The sequence below is a fragment of the Amblyraja radiata genome, chromosome 39 (assembly GCF_010909765.2).
Source record: "Amblyraja radiata isolate CabotCenter1 chromosome 39, sAmbRad1.1.pri, whole genome shotgun sequence".
NCBI classification, from domain to species: Eukaryota; Metazoa; Chordata; class Chondrichthyes; order Rajiformes; family Rajidae; genus Amblyraja; species Amblyraja radiata.
The window spans coordinates 16,022,462-16,042,094 of record NC_045994.1 but is presented as its reverse complement, the minus strand read 5'-3'; the positions used below and the strand labels follow the sequence as shown (position 1 = coordinate 16,042,094).

General features: G+C 50.9%; 1 protein-coding gene across 1 annotated transcript; it reads left to right on the top strand.

The window, feature by feature from the left end:
• Nucleotides 1-2,023: 2,023 nt before the first annotated feature.
• LOC116967370 (adhesion G protein-coupled receptor A2-like) lies at nt 2,024-18,684 on the top strand. Its single transcript, XM_033013879.1, has 10 exons — nt 2,024-2,194; nt 3,729-3,890; nt 4,532-4,723; nt 5,313-5,517; nt 6,224-6,432; nt 9,230-9,357; nt 10,916-11,039; nt 12,091-12,236; nt 15,476-15,565; nt 17,474-18,684. Exons 1-10 carry the CDS (start codon nt 2,045-2,047, stop codon nt 18,522-18,524), a joined length of 2,457 nt encoding a protein of 818 aa, XP_032869770.1. The 5' UTR covers nt 2,024-2,044; the 3' UTR covers nt 18,525-18,684.
• The last annotated feature ends 949 nt before the right edge of the window (nt 18,685-19,633 follow it).

Below are 19,633 nucleotides of genomic sequence, written 5' to 3'. Positions count from 1 at the left end.
CCCCTCCCTCCCCTCCCCTCCCCTCCCTCCCCTCCCCTCCTGCGGCCACCTACGCTGGGAGTACCCCCTCATATCTGGAATACAGGTGTCTGGAACATCTGCAGTGTTTGGAGTTTGTAAACACTCGTCCCTTTTAGTTTAAAGATACAGAACGGAAACAGTCCCTTCGGCCCCACCGGGTCCGTGCCGACCAGCGATCCCCGCACACTAACGTTACCTTACACACTCTAGGGACAGTTTACACATACACCGAGCCACAGAACCCCTACAAACCTGCACGTCTTTGGAGTGTGGGAGGAAACTGGAGATCACGGAGAAAACCCACGCAGGTCACGGGGAGAACGTACAAACTCCACACAGACAGCACCCGTAGTTGGGTTCGTAGGTGGCAGCAACTCTACCACTACTGTGGCCGCCCTCTCTCCCCCTCCACACTCATGTTCATAAGTAATAGGAGCAGAATTAGACCATTCGGCCCATCAAGTCTACTCCGCCATTCAATCATGGCTGATCTATCTCTCCCTCCTAACCCCATTCTCCTGCCTTCTCCCCATAATCCCTGACACCCGGACTAATCAAGAACTCAGTCGGACCTTGGGCTGATCTATTACCTCTGCACCACCTTCCCAAGCTAACCCCTCGTTCCTGCATTCTCCTAACATCAGAGATTCAATAGGTGTCAGTCTGTGACTGGTCGTCCCCAAACCTCCATGGGAAGAGATGTCTTATCTTGACCGGCCTCAATGTCTAATCCCTTACTGAGCCGGGGAGCCAAGTTGTAAACTTCCCAGCCAAGGGGAGCAGCATCTACACAGCTCTCCACTCCAGTGTTCTGCCTCCCAATAAAATCACTTCTTGAATAAGAGTCATGGCCATAGAATGATACAGTGTGGAAACAGGCCCTTCGGCCCAACTTGCCCACACTGGCCAACGTGTCCCAGCTACACTAGTCCCACCTGCCCTGCGCTTGCTCCAGATCCCTCCAAACCTGTCCCATCCACATACCTGTCTAACTGTTTCTTAAAAGCACCAAGAAACAGCAAAAAAGTGAGCAAAGCACCAAGGCAAATTCCTTGTATTGGCTAATAAAATCTATTCAATTCAATTCAAATGCTGGGATAGCCTTCTGGCAGCTCGTTCAAGTTCAAGTTCAAGTTCAAGAGAGTTTATTGTCATGTGTCCCTGTATAGGACAATGAAATTCTTGCTTTGCTTCAGCACACAGAACATAGTAGGCATTGACTACAAAACAGATCAGTGTGTCCATATACCATAATATAAATATATACACACATGAATAAATAAACTGATAAAGTGCAAATAACAGATAATTAATTATTAATAATCAGAGTTTTGTCCGAGCCAGGTTTAATAGCCTGATGGCTGTGGGGAAGTAGCTATTCCTGAACCTGGTTGTTGCAGTCTTCAGGCTCCTGTACCTTCTACCTGAAGGTAGCGGTACACAGATGGCACAATGGGCTAAGTGTTCGGCTGGCAACCGGAAGGTAGCCGGTTCGAATCCCGCTTGGAGTGCATACTGTCGTTGTGTCCTTGGGCAAGACACTTCACCCACCTTTGCCTGTGTGTGAATGTGTGTGAGTGATTGGTAGTGGTCGGAGGGGCCGTAGGCGCAGATTGGCAGCCACGCTTCCGTCAGTCTGCCCCAGGGCAGCTGTGGCTACAGAAGTAGCTTACCACCACCGAGTGTGACTGAGGAGTGAATGAATAATGCGATGTAAAGCGTCTTGAGTATTAGAAAGGCGCTATATAAATCCCATCCATTATTATTATTATTACACCCACCATCCTTTGGGTGAAAAAGTTACCCCTCAGATTCCTATTAAACCTTTTCCTCTTCACCTTAAACCTATGTCCTCTGGTCCTCGACTCGCTTACTCTGGGCAAGAGAGAAGAGGAACAGCTTCTTCCCCTCTGTTATCAGGCTTCTTCTGCCACTGCATTCGCTGCAGGACAGTCGCTCTACCTCTGCGCCACCGTGACTGCCTCTTGATATAAACGCTAGCGTTGAATTTGTCTCTCGGCAGATGCCGGTCAACAGTAGCACAGTCCTCCCGCTCGCCCGCAGGCTACTCGCCTACACCATCGAGGCCACCAGCTTCCTGGACATGATGGATGTGATATACGTCTCCCAGATGGTCGAGAAGTTCATCGGATGGACGGGCGAGATCCACGAGGTAACGTACCCGTGCCTGCCCCTGGATCTTTGGGACTATGTCTCCTTCCCTTGTGGAGGGGCTGTTGTCCTCTGATGGTTCTTCCCCAGTGTCGGGGGGAGGCTGGGGGCGTTGGGAGGGGGAACCTCACAGGCTAAACGTTCCATCAGATGCATCTCGACGTCTGCCTCTGGCCCGGTTAGAGTCACAGTCACACAGCACATAAACAGGCCCTTCAGCCCAACTTGCCCACACCGACCAACATGCCCCATCTACTCTAGTCCCACCTGCCTGCGTTTGGCCCGTATCCCCCCCACATCTGTCCTATACATTACAGTGAAACACAGATAGACTCAACAAGCTGGAAACAGAACCATTTCACACATCCTGTTTCCCTCTCCCCGACTCTCAGTCTGAAGAAGGGTCTCGACACGAAACGTCACCCATTCTTTCTCTCCGGCGATACTGCCTGTCCCGCTGAGTTACTCCAGCATTTTGTGTCCATCTTCAATTTAAACCAGCATCTGCAGTTCCTTCCTACACACTGGTTTGTTAAGGTCTGCACATTCTTATGGACAAATCTCTCTCTCCTCTCTGGAACTTGCAAAGTTTAGTTTAGTTTAGAGTTTGGAGCTCCAGCGCGGACACAGGCCCTTCAGCCCATCAAGTCCGTGCAGTCCAGCGATCCCCGCATACTAACACTATCCTGCGCAAGTTAGGGACAATTCACAATTTCACAAACCTGCACGTCTTTGGAGTGTGAGGTGGGGAAATCGGAGAACCCGGAAAACCCCACACAGGTCACGGGGAGAATGTATAAACTCTGTACAGGCAGCACCTGTAGTCGGGATCGAACCCAGGATCGCTGGCTCTGTGAGGCAGCAACTCTACCTCTGCGCCTCTGTGCTGTCCCAGCTTTGTTGATGAGAGCTCAGTTGGAGAGGCGAAGGCTAATGAGTTTCCTCCTTCCCTCCTTCTCCCCTTCCCATCCACCTGCTCCTCTCTTCTCCATCTCATCCCCACATTGTCCGCCCTCTATCCTTCCATCCTCTCCCCTCTTTGCCCATTCCCGCGACTCTCTCACTGAAACATTCCCTCCCGCTCTCGAACCTCACCCTTCCCCCCACCGCCCTCTCTCAACCCTCTCTCTCTCTCCCTTCCAACCCCCTCCCCACTATAACTACGCTCCTCCTCCCCCCCTGCTCCCTGACACCCTCTTCTTCAACCCCCTCCCTCCCTCCCCTCTATTTCCCTTCCCCATCTTTCTATCCCCACCTCCTCTACAAACCTCTGCCCCTCCCTCGATCTCTCCCCTCTCCTCCCTCCCTCTCCCCTCTTACCCTCCCTATCCCTGCCCCCCATCCCTTCATCCCCCCGCCCCTCTCCCTCTTCCCTCCCACTCTCCCTCCGCCCCACCTCCCTCCCGTTCCCTCTCTCTCCACTCTCCCCCTCACTCCCCGACTCTACCCCTCTGTTCTCCACTCCCCCACTCTCTCCCTCTCCCCCTCTCTTCCCTCCTATCTTCCCCTCCCTGCCCCCCCCCCCCCCCCCCCAGCTTGGGGAGCTGATAGTGGAGATGGCAAGTAACCTGATGCGTGTGGATGCGGGGGTGCTGCGCCTGGCCCAGCAGGAGAGCGGTGCATGTACGCGGGTGGTCTGGGCCGTGGAGCGTATCGCCAGCCTCATCCTCACCGCCAACTCCCAAACCATCAGCAAGGTGGGTGTTAATAATGCCCAGTCCCTGGAACTTCTCCCGATCCCAGGAATACCGCCCGATCCCAGGAATACCGCCCGATCCCAGGAATACCGCCCGATCTCAGGAATATCGGCCGATCCCTGGAATACCGCCCGATCCCAGGAGTACCGCCCGATCCCAGGAATACCGCCTGATCCCAGGAATACCGCCCGATCTCAGGAATATCGCCCGATCCCTGGAATACCGCCCGATCCCAGGAATACCATCCGATCCCAGGAATACCGACCGATTCAGGGAATACTGCCTTATTCCGGGAATACCGCCCCATCCCAGGAATACCGTCAGATCCCAGGAATACCGCGTGGTCCCTGGAACCGCTCCAGATACTGGGAATACCACCCGAATCCGGGAATGCCAACACGATCATGGGAATACTGGCCACCAATCCCTGGAATACCACCCGATCCCGGCAATATCCGCCCCCCCCAACCCGGGGACTGCCCCAATCGTGATAATACCGACACGATCCCAAGAACACTGGTCCCAATCTCGGGAAAACCGGATGATCCTGGGAATACTGGCCGATCCTGGGAATGCCGACTCTTTCTCCCCCTGTATCAGCCAGTCCCCCCTGTCTCATCTGGTGGTCGTTCCTCCCGCAGGTTTCGGGCAACATCGCGGTGGAGGCGTTCCTGGTGAAGCCGGCCAGCTTCCTGGGCCTGGGCTGCACCGCCTTCCACCGCCTCCCTCCGCCCGGGATCGCCGGGGACACCGCGCCCCCTCCCACTTTCCCCCTCCGCTTCCGCTGCAGTGCCGGCAACCGCAACGCTTCCCTCACCGGCTTCCCCATCAAGGTGAGACCGGGGTCAGGGTGGAGGGGTCAGGCTGGAGGGGTCAGGGTGGAGGGGTCAGGCTGGAGGGGCAGACCGGGGTCAGAGTGGAGGGGTCAGGCTGGGGTCAGCGTGGAGGGGTCAGACCAGGGTCAGGGTGGAGGGGTCAGGCTGGGGTCAGCGTGGAGGGGTCAGACGGGTCAGGGTGGAGTGGTCAGACTGGGGTCAGGGTGGAGTGGTCAGACCAGGGTCAGGGTGGAGGGGTCATGCTGGGGTCAGGGTGGAGAGGTCAGACTGGGGTCAGAGTGGAGGGATCAGACTGGGGTCAGGGTGGAGTGGTCAGACCAGGGTCAGAGTGGAGGGGTCATGCTGGGGTCGGGGTGAAGAAGTCAGGCTGGGGTCGGGGTGGAGAGGTCAGGGTGGAGAGATCAGACGGGTCAGGGTGGAGGGGTCAGACCGGGGTCAGGGTGGAGGGGTCAGAGCAGGGTCAGGGTTTAGGGGTCAGGGTGGAGCGGGTCAGGCTGGGGTCAAGGTGGAGGAGTCAGGCTGGGGTCAGGGTCAGGCTGGGGTCAGTGCATGGCCCGGTGACCCGCTGCTCTCTCTCTGCCCCCAGAACAGTGAGGCTCTGGCCGCAGTGCAGCTTCCCCCGGCGCTGTTTGCCGGCCTCGCCGACGCTCCCCGCACCAACGCCAGCTGCTGGCTGCAGTTCGTGGCCTTCCGCAACGGCAACCTCTTCCCCAGCACCGGCAACTCCAGTGGTCTCGCCGACCGCGGACAGGACAGGACCCCCGCCACGCCCGTCATCTTCACCTCCGCAGGTGAGTGGCCTGGAGACCAGGTGAGTGGCCACAGAATGTCCGGAGAGCAGGGACATGAGTGACCACAGTGACCAGGGGACTGGGAACAGCTGAGTGACCGGAAGGTGGTGGGAGACAGGGAGCAAGTGAGTGACCACAGAGTGGTCAGAGACCAGGACCCAGGGTGCAGGTGAGAGTGTCCAGAGTGGCCAGAAGGTGGCCGGAGGCCAGGCACAGGTGAGTGACCACAGTAGCTGGAGATCGTCAGCAGGTGGGTGGTTCAGGGAGACCCAGTACAGGTGTGGTCAGTCCACTCACCTCTCCCCCACACACATAAATATATTCATGCCCCGGGGTAGTCTCCCAAAGCCGACCTTGAGGGTGCGGTAGACCCTTCCCTGGTTCCCTCTTCAGGCGATGAGCAAGCTCAGTAGAAGAGTTTGTTTTACCCGATGGGAGAGGGGAGCAGAGGGAGTGGCCAAGGGTGCGACTGGTCCTTGATGATGCTGCTGGCCTTGCCGAGGCAAGCGTGAGGTGTAGATGGAGTCAATGAAGGGGAGGTTGGTTTGTGTGATGGTCTGGGCTGCGTCCACAATTCGCTGCAATTTCTTGCGGTCTTGGATGGAAGATGATCCCAAACCGAGCTGCGATGCGTCCCGATAAAATGTTGAGACTCGGCACACGGGACAATAAGCTGTAACTGACTGCGCTGCTTCCCCCGGTACAGGTGGGTGTGGAGTGGAGGAGCTGGCCAAACCGATCCAGGTGTCCCTGCGTCACTGGCAGCCAGGCGACGACCAGGTGGCTGCCAGCTGGGACTTTGACCTGCTGGACGGCCTGGGTGGTTGGCAGGAAGCAGGGTGCCAAATATCCCAGACTCAGGGTAACATCAGCACCCTGAGGTGCCACCAGTTCAGCAACGTGGTCGTTCTGAAGGTGAGTGTGCCGCGGTGGATACAGCCTCTTGATTCTTCCAAAGATCGACACAAAAAGCTGGAGTAACTCAGCAGGACAGGCAGCATCTCTGGAGAGAAGGAATGGCTGACGTTTCGGTTCGAGACCCTTCTTCAGAATTCTCCCATATCTCTGTGTCTCCCTTGCCCCCGACTCTCATTCTGAAAATGGGTCTCGGCCCATTTGTGTGATTGCAGACAGATTAACAAAGGTACGGTATAGAAACATGGAAAATAGGTGCAGGAAGAGGCCATTCGGCCCTTTGAGCCAGCACCGGCATTCATTGCGATCATGGCTGATCGTCCCCAAACAATAACCCGTGCCTGCCTTCTCCCCATATCCCTTGATTCCACTAGCCCCTAGAGCTCTATCTAACTCTCTCTTAAATCCTCCACTGCCCTCTGTGGCAGGGAATTCCACAAATTCACAACTCTCTGGGTGAAAAAGTTTTTCCTCACTTCAGTCTTAAATGGCCTCCCCTTTATTCTGAGTGGCCCCTGGTTCTGGACTCGCCCAACATTGGGAAATTTTTTTCATGCATCTAGCTTGTCCAGTCCTTTTATAATTTTATATGTTTCCATAAGATGCCCCCCTCATCCTTCTAAACTCCAGTGAATACAAGCCTAGTCTTTTCAATCTTTTCTCATACATTCGAACGAGTCTAACGTGTATTATGTTGAAATTGGCTTTTGATTTTTTTATTTATGTATGTACATATATGTTTTGTATATGTGTATGTGTGTATATGTATGTATATATGTACATGTATATGTATGTATGTGTGTATGTATTTATGTATATATATATATGTATATATATAATTTTCCTTTTATTTATTCATTTTCATTTTTTCTTTTCTTCTTTTTTTTTTTTAATCGCTCAAAATAAAGATATCATTCATTCATTCATTCATTCATTCATTCATATGACAGTCCCGCCATCCCGTATGTATAATGTAGAAATATTACAGCACAGAAACACACACTCAATTATAGTCTAGACTCTAGACACCTTTAATAGAAGCTGGATAATTATATTGGGGAGAAGGGAAGAGGCTTAGAAAGGATAGGCAATAAAAGGGTAAAATGGAAGCTGAATCATCCTACCACAACCAGAGAGCGGTGCTGAACTACTATCTATCTCTTTGGTGACCCTCGGACTATCCTTGATCGGACTTTGCTGGCTTTACCTTGCACTAAACGTTATTCCCTTATCATGTATCTGTACACTGTAAATGGATCGATTGTAATCATGTATTGTCTTAGATACATAGAAAATAGGTGCAGGAATAGGCCATTCGGCCCTTCGAGCCTGCACCGCCATTCAATATGATCATGGCTGATCATCCAACTCAGTATCCCGTACCTGCCTTCTCTCCATACCCCCTGATCCCTTTAGCCACAAGGGCCACATCTAACTCCCTCTTAAATATAGCCAATGAACTGTGGCCTCAACTACCTTCTGTGGCAGAGAATTCCACAGATTCACCACTCTCTGTGTGAAAAAGTTTCTTCTCATCTCGGTCCTAAAGGATTTCCCCCTTATCCTTAAGCTGTGACCCCTTGTCCTGGACTTCCCCAACATCGGGAACAATCTTCCTGCATCTAGCCTGTCCAACCCCATAAGAATTTTGTACGTTTCTATAAGATCCCCTCTCAATCTCCTAAATTCTAGCGAGTATAAGCCAAGTCTATCCAGTCTTTCTTCATATGAAAGTCCTGACATCCCAGGAATCAGTCTGGTGAACCTTCTCTGCACTCCCTCTATGGCTATAATGTCCTTCCTCAGATTTGGAGACCAAAACTGTACGCAATACTCCAGGTGTGGTCTCACCAAGACCCTGTACAACTGCAGTAGAACCTCCCTGCTCCTATACTCAAATCCTTTTGCTATGAAAGCTAACATACCATTCACTTTCTTCACTGCCTGCTGCACCTGCATGCCTACTTTCAATGACTGGTGTACCATGACACCCAGGTCTCGTTGCATCTCCCCTTTTCCTAATCGGCCACCATTTAGATAATAGTCTTTCTGCTGACTGGATAGCACGCAACAAAAGCTTTTCACTGTACCTCAGTGCACGTGACTATAAACTAAACTCAATGTTCAAGAAGAGACTGCAGATGCTGGAGAATGGAAGGTAGGCAAAATTGCTGGAGAAACTCAGCGGGTGCGGCAGCATCTATGGAGCGAAGGAAATAGGCAACGTTTCGGGACGAAACCCGGAAGGGTTTCGGCCCGAAACGTTGCCTATTTCCTTCAGCCTGAAGATGGGTTTGTAGACATTACAGAAGAAGGGTTTCAGCCCGAAACGTCGCCTATTTCCTTCGCTCCATAGATGCTGCCGCACCCGCTGAGTTTCTCCAGCAATTTTGTCTATAAACTAAACTCATCCTGGTTCCCAAATTTCCCTGTGGGGAATTTCTCCTGATCACAAGGCAACCGGCGGGTGCAGCGGGTAGTGCTGCTGCCCCCGCGGCTCCAGAGCCCCGAGTTCATTCCGGTGCTACCTGTGTGTGTGTGTGTGTGTGTGTGGAGTTCGCACGTCCTTTCTGTAGCCGCGTGGGTTTTCCCCCGGAGCTCTGACGAAGGGTCTCGACCCGAAACGTCGGCAATTCCTTCTCTCCGTAGATGCTGCCTCACCCCGCTGAGTTCCTCCAGCATTATGTGTCTACCTTGAGACTCTTGAAAGGCGCCCATAAATAAAATTTATTATTATTATTATTATTACCTTTGATTTTACCGGCCTCTGCATTAAATTCCGTTGTTTATTTTGCAGAGAATAAGCAACCAGTCTGCCCCGGTTGATGAAAGTGCCCGGAGTCTCCACCCCATCATCTACACCTGCACTGCCTTCCTCTTACTCTGTATCTTCACCGCCATCATTGCTTACATCCTGAGGCACAAGTAAGTCGGTGGGCGTACATCCGGGGAATCAGCTGAGCCGGTGGTTGTAGCTGAGTGAATGAATGAATACGTTTTTTTTTTTTTTTTTTTAAATTATTTATAGAATAGAATGCTATTTATTGTCATTCAAACCTAGGTTTGAACGAAATGTAATTTCTACAGTTTTTTACATTACAACACAATCCAAGACCCACAGTTTTACATAAACATCCATCACAGTGAGTCTCCAACATCTCCTCGCTGTGATGGAAGGCAGAGTCTTTATCTCTTCCCCCTTGTTCCCTCTCCCGTGGTCCAGCAGTCCCACTGCAGTGTCGAGTCGAACTGGGGCTCCGATGTTAAAGCCCCCGGCGGGCGATGGCAAGTCCTGAGGCCGTTTAAGCCACGCCGGGCGATGTTAGGCCCCATGTCCTTTAAACCCGCGATTCCAGCGGGAGAAGTCGCCGTTATTAGAAGCAATTGTACAAGAATAAAACAGTCGGCATATAAAATTATAGTTATTTATTTATTTTAAAAAAATAATATTTTTATTAGAAGCAATGTACAATAACCTGCCCCTCGTCCCCCCCTCACCCCCACCCACCTCACCCACCCCATAGTTGGATTTAAATCCAATGTTGTGTCGCAACATACTATCCTTGTAAGAATTCGGTGAAGGGTGTCCATGTCTTGAAAAATTGATCTGGATTTTTCTGCCAAGACAAGTATGAATGAATAAGTTTATTGGCCAAGTATTCACATACAAGGAATTTGCCTTGGTGCTCCGCCCGCAAGTGACAACATGACACACAGTGACAATTAGGAATGACACATAGAACATGAAACATTAGTAATAAAACATTATTGATTAAACATGTGTACAAAGGAAGCAAAAGACCGAGCCATTAGCCCTACTGCCCCTGCCGTGTCCATGGCCCACATGGAACTTTCTCCCTTCCATCCAGCACCTATGTCCCAAACCACATGTCCTCAAGGACCAGAGGGCACAGGCTTAAAGTGACGGAGAAAAGATTTAATAGGAATCTGCGGGGTAACTTTTTCACACTAAGGTGAAGGTTTTGGTGTCTTATCTTCAGTTTAAATCAGCATCTGCAGTTCCTTCCTACACATTCCGAGTGCCCCCGGAGTCTCTTGCCTAGACGAGGTGAATCGAGGACTATAGGACATAGGTTCAAGTTAAAGGGGGTAAAGATTTTTTTAGGAATCTGAGGGGTAACTTTTTCACACAAAGGGTGGTGGGTGTACGGAACGAGCTGCCAGAGGAGGTAGTTGAGGCCGGGACACTCCCTATGTTTAAGAAACAATCAGACAGGTACATGGATAGGACAGGTTTAGAGGGATATGGGCCAAATGCTGGCAAGTGGGACTAGTGTAGATGGGACATGTTGGCTGGCATGGGAAAGTTGGGCCGAAGGGCCTGTTTCCACGCTGTATCTCTAAATTTATCTAAACTAAAATGATGATGTTGAATGATAGGATAGGTTTGAAGGGCTGAATGGCCTCATCCTGCTGCTACATTTGTGCGTTATTTAATATCTTCCCCTCTCGGTTATTCCAGCACGATCGGCATTTCCAAGAAGAGCTGGCACATGTTGCTTAACCTGTGGTTCCACATCTCCATGAGCTGTGCCGTCTTCACCGGCGGCATCAACCGCAAGGACTACGGGCTGCTCTGCCAAGTGGTAAGTGTGGAGCCGTCGTGTTCCTGCAGAGAGCGTGTGCGTGTGTGTGTGTGTATGAGCGCACATGATGTGTGTGCGTGTGTGCATGCGCGTGTGTGTGCACGTGTGCGTGTGTGTGTGCGCATGTGTGCGCGTGTGCATGCGCGCGTGTGCGCGTGTGTGTGCACGTGTGTGTGCGTGCGTGTGTGCGCATGTGTGCGCGTGTGTGCGTGTGCATGTGGGGCAGTCATTAGCCCAATCATCTTGATTCTCTGTAACGAATAACTCCTGTAAAGTGAACAAGATGCTTGTTTTGTGTGGGAGGAAGGAACTTTTGGACAGTCATGTGGCCAGTATAAAGAGTACGTACATAGATACGGTCGTATCTACTCTGTCCTGTGGAGGTAAAGGGCCTGTCCCACTTTGCGATTTTTTTCGGCGACTGCGAACGTCAGCGACTGACGTCCGTATCGCACTAAAAACCATCAAGTTGTACGACACTCTGCGTCGCCCACCTTCACAACACAAGGAGGTCACACTGAAGTATAATATAACCACATTGGAAATGAATCTACAATAAATCTAAGGACCAATAACTTTTTAAGAAATAAATTGTGTATTTACTGTTGCGTCACTCGCAGGACAGCGCCCGTCAGCGTGTGATGGGGCGCACGACCATGCCGCGACACCCCGCATCACTACACGCGTCACCGTGCGTCACGCCCCGACCACGCCGCGACACCCCGCATCACTACACGCGTCACCCCGCGTCACGCCCCGACAACGACACGACAACCTCTGTTCAGGCTGTCGCCGAAAATGTCGTCGAAGTAGGACAGGCCCTTTAGCGTTTACGATGCTGCCTTCTCCCGTACATCCGGACATCTTTCCCTTGGCGAGCATCACTCACGCACGTTACACACGGTCATGTTCTCCTTGAGCTGGGTGGCAGCTTGCTGTGCATCTGAGGGCAGGTCTTTCACCGGGAGTGGAGTGTAGGTGTCCTCTGGTGTGTGAGAGTCGCTGGGGACAAGGACTGTGTGTCGATGTGCCGTTTCTTGCCTCTTCCCAGGTTGGCATCGTGCTCCATTATTCATCCCTTTCAACCTTGCTGTGGATTGGAGTTTCCGCCAGGGTCATTTACAAAGAAGCCACACAGAAATTACAGCGGCAACAGGAGCTGGAGCTACCTGCTCCCGCACAGCGTCCGATGCTCAGGTAAGGAGAAGGGTTATTTAATTCTTTATTTCGAAAAGAATAAAAGAATAAAAAGCAAGTGTGAAACAGCATACAAAAAAACAAAACAAGAATATTTATAAAGTGTCATAAACAATATCAATAAATAAATGAAATCGTATGTCAGGAAGAAGCCAAAGCTTCTTAATTCCCACCCCTTATTCAACTGCTTGTAATTATCTTATACAAATAATAATAATAATAATAATAATAATAAATTTTATTTATTGGGCGCCTTTCAGACATCTCAAGGACACCTTACATAGATTAACAGGAATATAAACATATAATCAGAATAAAATAAATAATAAAGACATCACAGAGACACAAATTAAAAACAGAATTCAGTCCAAAAACAAAAAATCAAAAACACAAAAACACAAAAACACAAATATAGCAGCTATATGTACACCACATGTACACCAGCAGCTATATGTACACCAAACTATTTACATTTATACACTAATCAAATATTTACAAAGCCATACAAAAAAGAAAAAAAGAAAAAAGAAAATAAAAAGAAAATAAAAGAAAAGAAAAAACCCTCATATACTATACAGTATCTTAGTCATATATACAACCCATCACCCTATAATCAGTCTGAAGGGTTTCGGCCCGAAACATCGCCCATTTCCTTCGCTCCATAGATGCTGCTGCACCCGCTGAGTTTCTCCAGCATTTTTGTCTACCTTCCATCTTCCAGCGTCTGCAGTTCCTTCTTGAACACTCTATAATCACCCTTCCCCATCCAATCAGTATAACAAATATCACAATCACCTATCCTCATCCCAATATCCTTTTAAAAAAGGATATTATGATCTCCTGGTTGCTACCCACTGTAACTCCCCCTCCCATTCCCACACTGACCTCTCTGTCCTGGGCCTCCTCCACTGTCAGAGTGAGGCCCAGCGCAGATTGGAGGAACGGCACCTCATATTTTGCTTGGGCAGCTTACACCCCAGCCAGTGGCGGACTGGGTCTAAAAATATTGGTTGCCAGGAGACAAAGGGGGCCCACCCACAACTACAATGCTATCAATTAATTTTCATAACAAATTAAAAAAAAATTCAAAAAATACATATGGAAAAAAGGGTTTTTAATTAAATTTTTTATGGAAAAAATGTGTATTTCTTAGTATTTACAGTGTACAAGCATTGTACATATTACTGGCAGTAGATACCAAATGTAAATACAGAATGTTATAATTGAAATTTTTATTTTATTTTATTTTTTTAAAGTAATTGGTTGATATTTTTAAATAGTTTACTGCACAATTTACACATTAACAGATAGTTCAAAAGCACAATAGAGCATTGTATGCGGTCCACTATATTAAGAGCAATCATTTGTGTTCGCTAGCCGATTGTGCGAATCTGCCAATAATTGCTTCCGCATCCAATTCATCTAACAATTCCTTTTCAATGGATAGCAACATGTATCCAATGCGTCAGCGTGCGTACGCGATACGTCACGCAGGTGGCGCGCGAGGATTTTGTGCAGCACGAAATCTTGGAGCGCCGCAACTCCACGCTCCTCCACGCCTCTCCACGCGCCTGTCCCGCGCTACCCACACGCTACCCGTGCGCCACAACGCGACGACCACATTTTTAGAGGTCGCGTAAATTAGTCTTAAATTCAATGTCACATGCTGTCTATTTGGGATCAGCTAACAATGTCTTATCTTATTATAAAATAGTTCTGCTGCCCATCTTCTCCTTGTGCTTTGATATTACCATCTAAATGTTTAAAAACAAATCAGTTGTAACTGTGCTAAGAGCCCCTGGGGGTAATTTGTCACTTCAGATAAAATCTCCATTCATCGTGACTTTTAAAATCCCATTCACATTTTTCGCTTGACTCAAGAAAAGACAAACATCCTAAATGCCAGTTTGAAATATTCAATAGAATGATTCAAATCAGCTGACTTTTAATTACAATCTCAGGACTGGAATAAGGGGAGATGATTCTTTTTACACATGATCATTGTAGAATTCAGATCCTTAGGACGTCTTTAAATTTTAATTCATATTCATATTTTATTAACACATTAGAAAGGAGAAAGGAGTGACAAAACTCATTTTCTTTTTTTAGTTGCCTGTAAGTTTAATCCGAATGGCTGAAAACCCCCACCCCCCCGATAAATCTGAAGAAGGCTGTGATCCAATCTAAGCTGCTTAAAATAGAAGTCATTGAAACATATAAGATTATTAAGGGCTTGGACACGCTAGAGGCAGGAAACATGTTCCCGATGGTACACAAAAATGCTGGAGAAACTCAGTGGGTGCAGCAGCAGCTATGGAGCGAAGGAAATAGGCAACGATTCGGGCCGAAACCCTGAAGGAAATAGGCAACGTTTCGGGCCGAAACCCGGAAGGGTTTCGTCCCGAAACGTTGCCTATTTCCTTCGCTCCATAGATGCTGCTGCACCCGCTGAGTTTCTCCAGCATTTTTGTGTACCTTCGATTTTCCAGCATCTGCAATTCCTTCTTAAACAACATGTTCCCGATGTTGGGGGAGTCCAGAACCAGTGGCCACAGTTTAAGAATAAGGAGTGAGCCATTTAGAACGGAGACGAGGAAACACTTTTTCTCACAGAGAGTGGTGAGTTTGTGGAATTCTCTTGTGGAGGCCGGTTCTCTGGATGCTTTTAAGAGAGAGCTAGGTAGGGCTTTTAAAAATAGTGGAGTCAGGGGATATGGGGAGAAGGCAGGAACGGGGATGATCAGCCATGATCACATTGAATGGTGATGCTGGCTCGAAGGGTCGAATGGCCTTTTTTTTTTTACACAGAGAGTGGTGAATCTGTGGAATTCTCTGCCACAGAAGGTAGTTGAGGCCACAGTTCATTGGCTATATTTAAGAGGGAGTTAGATGTGGCTAAAGGGATCAGGGGGTATGGAGAGCAGGCAGGTACAGGATACTGAGTTGGATGATCAGCCATGATCATATTGAATGGCGGTGCAGGCTCGAAGGGCCAAATGGCCTACTCCTCCTGCACCTATTGCCTATTCTATCTTTAACCTTACAATCCTATGCAAAGTGTATTTAGTTTAAAACCAAATACCAAATCAGAAAAAAAGTATAGTGTAAGAAGGAACTGCAGATGCTGGTTTACTCTGACGAGAGGCACAAAATCCTGCAGCAAGTAAGAATGTTATTGTTCTATCTGGGACATGTGACAATAAAACACTCTCTCCTCTCTCCTCTCTCTCTGTCTGCAGGTTTTATCTCATTGCTGGAGGCATTCCTCTGATTATCTGTGGGATCACCGCAGCAGTCAATCTTCACAATTACAGCAATGTCAGCCCGTAGTGAGTATCTTTATTTTAACTTTATTTTCATCAGCATGGTCCACAATCCAGTTGGTGTGGGAAGGAACTGCAGATGCTGGTTTACACCGAAGATACAGGCACAAAACGCTGGAGTAACTCAGCGGGACAGGCAGCATCTCTGGAGAGAAGGAACGGGTGACGTTTCGGGTCGAGACCCTTCTTCAGACTGAGAGTCAGGGGAAAGAGGGAATCTAGAGATATGGAAGGGTAAGGTGTGGAAAGGACAGATCAAAGCAGATGTGGATAGGGAAATGTAGATTGGTTCATTTTTAGCTGAGGGGAAGGTGACAAGGAAGCATACATCAGTAATATTTAATCAGGAGGTCAGTAGACTATATTTAAGATATTTAACATTGGCTATATTTAAGGGGGAGTTAGATGTGGCCCTTGTGGCTAAAGAGATCAGGGGGTATGGTGAGAAGGCAGGGATGGGATACTGAGTTGGATGATCAGCCATGATCATATTGAATGGCGGTGCAGGCTCGAAGGGCCGAATGACCTACTCCTGCACCTATTTTCTATGTATCTATGTAGAATTAGTCGGAGATAGACACAAAACGCTGGAATAACTCAGCGGGACAGGCAGCATCTCTGGAGAGGAGGAACGGGTGACGTTTCGGGTCGAGTCCCTTCCTCCAACTGAGAGGCAGGGAAGTGGGAGACACAGAGATAAGGAATGCAGTGAGTGGCCAGGCTCCATTTTCATGAATAAACTCCAAAGGAATTGTGTCAACACCATGCTGTGTGTCGGATGGTTCACTTGCCTGATCAGTAACCAGAGGAGAGATCAAGGAGGAGCAGGTTTCTGTGATTTATTGCCTGGTATAGTTGGATGTAGATTCACGAGCTCTCGATGTTGAATGGTTTAGGTGTGTGGAATTTAGAAATTTGCAGAAACCTGGCCCTTATTGAAGAACTATGACATGTTCTGTTTCGTGTTTGTTTGACTGCAGCCAACTGACAAGCTGCTGCTCTTGGGCAGGTGAGGTGCAGGTGAGATGTGGTGGGCAGGTGAGGTGTGGACAGGTGAGGTGAGGTGTGGGCAGGTGAGGTGTGGTGGGCAGGTGAGGTGTGGGCAGGTGAGGTGGGCAGGTGAGGTGTGGTGGGCAGGTGAGGTGTGGGCAGGTGAGGTGTGGTGGGCAGGTGAGGTGTGGTGGGCAGGTGAGGTGTGGGCAGGTGAGGTGTGGTGGGCAGGTGAGGTGTGGGCAGGTGAGGTGTGGGCAGGTGAGGTGGGCAGGTGAGGTGTGGTGGGCAGGTGAGGTGTGGTGGGCAGGTGAGGTGTGGTGGGCAGGTGAGGTGTGGTGGGCAGGTGAGGTGTGGTGGGCAGGTGAGGTGTGGTGGGCAGGTGAGATGAGGTGAGGTGTGGTGGGCAGGTGAGGTGTGGTGAAGTGGGCAGGTGAGGTGAGGTGGGCAGGTGAGGTGTGGGCAGGTGGGCAGGTGATGTGGGCAGGTGAGGTGTGGTGGGCAGGTGAGGTGTGGGCAGGTGAGGTGGGCAGGTGAGGTGTGGGCAGGTGAGGTGTGGTGAAGTGGGCAGGTGAGGTGGGTAGATGATGTGCGGTGGGCAGGTGTGGTGGGTAGATGAGTTGCGGTGAAGTGACCAGGTGAGATGGTAGCTAGGTGAGACTTGACGTGGGCAGGTGTGGTATGGGCTGGTCATGTGGCAAGGGGTGGTGAAGTGGGCAGGTGAGGTCTGGTCACCACACCTGTCCATGCCACATCTCATCTGGCTACCACCTCACCTGTGGCCAGGTGAGGTGGTGGCCAGGTGAGATGTGGCATGGACAGGTGTGGTGAGGTGGGCAGGTGTGGGGCAGAGAATAAACCTGCCAACGTTCAGTCTGGTACAAGCTTCTAACCTGGTGTTTTCCTCCCTGTGCCCACCTGAAGCTGCTGGCTGGCCTGGAAGCCGAGCCTGGGCGCTTTCTACGTTCCAGCGGGCTTCACCATACTGGTCAGCTGGATCTACCTACTGGGTGCCGGCCTGCAGCTGGGCTGCCGACGGCGGGGCAAGGCCGATGCTGGGGGATTGCCGGAGCAGCCGGCGGTGAGCGGCGGCCAGGGCCCGGACTCGGCCTCGGTCAGCGGGCCCTCTCCGGCCACCGACATGGTGTATTCGCTGGAAGCGCGGCTGTGGGCACTGGCTGGAACTCAGCTGCTCTTCGTCGGCCTGTGGATGTGCGGGGCGTTGTCGGTGTGGGGTACGCCGCCGCTAGCCGTGCTCTTCAGCTGCCTGTATGGGGTGGGGGCGGTGGCTCTGGGCCTCTTGGTGCTCATCCACCATTGCCTCCGGCGGCACGACGTGTGTGGGCCGTGGCGGGGCTGTGCCCAGCAGCCGGGGGCTGAGGCTGGCGGCTCCCCCGCCTCCCCTCCGGCCTGCCCGGGCCCCGAGGCCGGCGGCAGCCCCTTCTCGGCGGGCGGCCAGTGCAAGATGACCAACCTGCAGGCCGCACTGAGCCAGGGAGACCGCGGTGGTGGCGGCGGGGGCGGCGCCCGGAGCCCGACTCCGTGCGCGGACAGCGAGGCGGAGGCAGAGGACAAGGCGCCGGCCTGCCGTGGCCACAGGCCCGGACCTAAGCCACCGGTGGATGGCAAACCGCAGCGGCTGAGGGCGCTGAGGGCCGCCGCCGCCGCCGCCACCTCGGACGCGGCCTCGAGCGACACCGGCAGTGGGCGCCTGAGCAACGGCAGGCCGGGCCGGCACGCCAGCCACAGCCCGTCGGAGGGCAGCGACAGCAGCGGACAGGCCCCGGGCTCAGGCTCGGGCTCGGGCCCGAGGCCGGGCCTACAGGCCAGCGTTAGCCGCGACAGCCTGAAGCAGGCCGGTCCCCTGGAGAAGGAGGTGAAGCGGAGGTCCTACCCGCAGAACGGCGCTCAGAGGGCCGGCGAAACCGGAGCCACCATCAGCGCTGGCCTGTGGAAGAGCGAGACCACGGTGTGAAGATGCTGCCGCGGGGAGCGCTGTCCAGGCCCAGAACAAAGCTCCCCTTCCAGAGGAAAACTCCCAACGCAGTCACCAGCTTCACCACAGGCCCCCAAAACCCAGGGGCCTCAGGCAAGGTTGGTTCCTCAACTCCATCTCTTCAATCACTTTATATCTTTCAAAAAAAATATTTTTATATAAACTTAACACGCTCTCAAAGGAAGAGAACAATGTTTGAGGATCAATGTCTGATCAAACCCAGGGCAGGTGGGAGCCCAACCAAATATGGATCTCAGCGATGGCTGGGACGTTGGATGGTATCTTCTGCACTTCTCTTCTCAGAGACTGCGGGACGGACCAGGTCTACTGTGCTTCCCATGGTGGAGGCTGCCAGGGTCAGGGAACCTCATCATCAAAATCCAGAGGTTTAGGGCGTGAGGGACACGTTATCGAGGAATTTGAAAGGCCAACAGTGGTTGATGTTTAGAACTGGCTGCCCGAGGAGGAGATGGATTCAGATACAATCGCTATGTTGAGACAAGCACTTAAACAAGTAATTGATAGACAGATGCAGACTTAATGCAGACAAACTGAAGCTGTGCAGATGGGCCAACATGACTGGTGATGGGCTGAAGGGCCCATTTCCAATCTGTACGACAGTGACTATCCACAGAAGAGTAGACGGTGAGCTTGAACTTTTCTTGTCATGCTTGCTATTGCTTACTGCCAAGCCACTCATTTTCCGTCATCGAATTCCTTTTCACCACCAGTTGCCTCATTAACACATATACAATGGACATCCATTCACAATTGGAATGTCCTCTACAGCTCAACGGGACTCCCGACCCACATTGATTTCCCTAATGTCCTTATACTTTTACAGTCTCTGAGATCAGGTCACGTGAGTTCAGACAAGGATTGGTTTGGCGAAAATCTACAGAGAAGGGTCTTTTCAGGAGCGATTTTGGGAGATTCCAATTTGTTGGCCAAGGCAATGGGACTCCAGGTGAACATGGATGAATTAATACACTTCCAAAGATTTCTCCTTCCCTGGAAGGAAGTGGAGATGGGAGGGATGGAGGGAGCTTGTTTGGGACCCCACCTCTGGCGCTGACAGACTCTTATCC

Coding starts and splice junctions, on each gene's coding strand:
- LOC116967370 (XM_033013879.1), top strand. CDS start 2,045: ATGCCGGTCAACAGTAGCACAGTCCTCCCGCTCGCCCGCAGGCTACTC. Junction 3,891..4,531: donor ACTCCCAAACCATCAGCAAG/GTGGGTGTTAAT, acceptor TTCCTCCCGCAG/GTTTCGGGCAACATCGCGGT. Junction 15,566..17,473: donor TACAGCAATGTCAGCCCGTA/GTGAGTATCTTT, acceptor GCCCACCTGAAG/CTGCTGGCTGGCCTGGAAGC.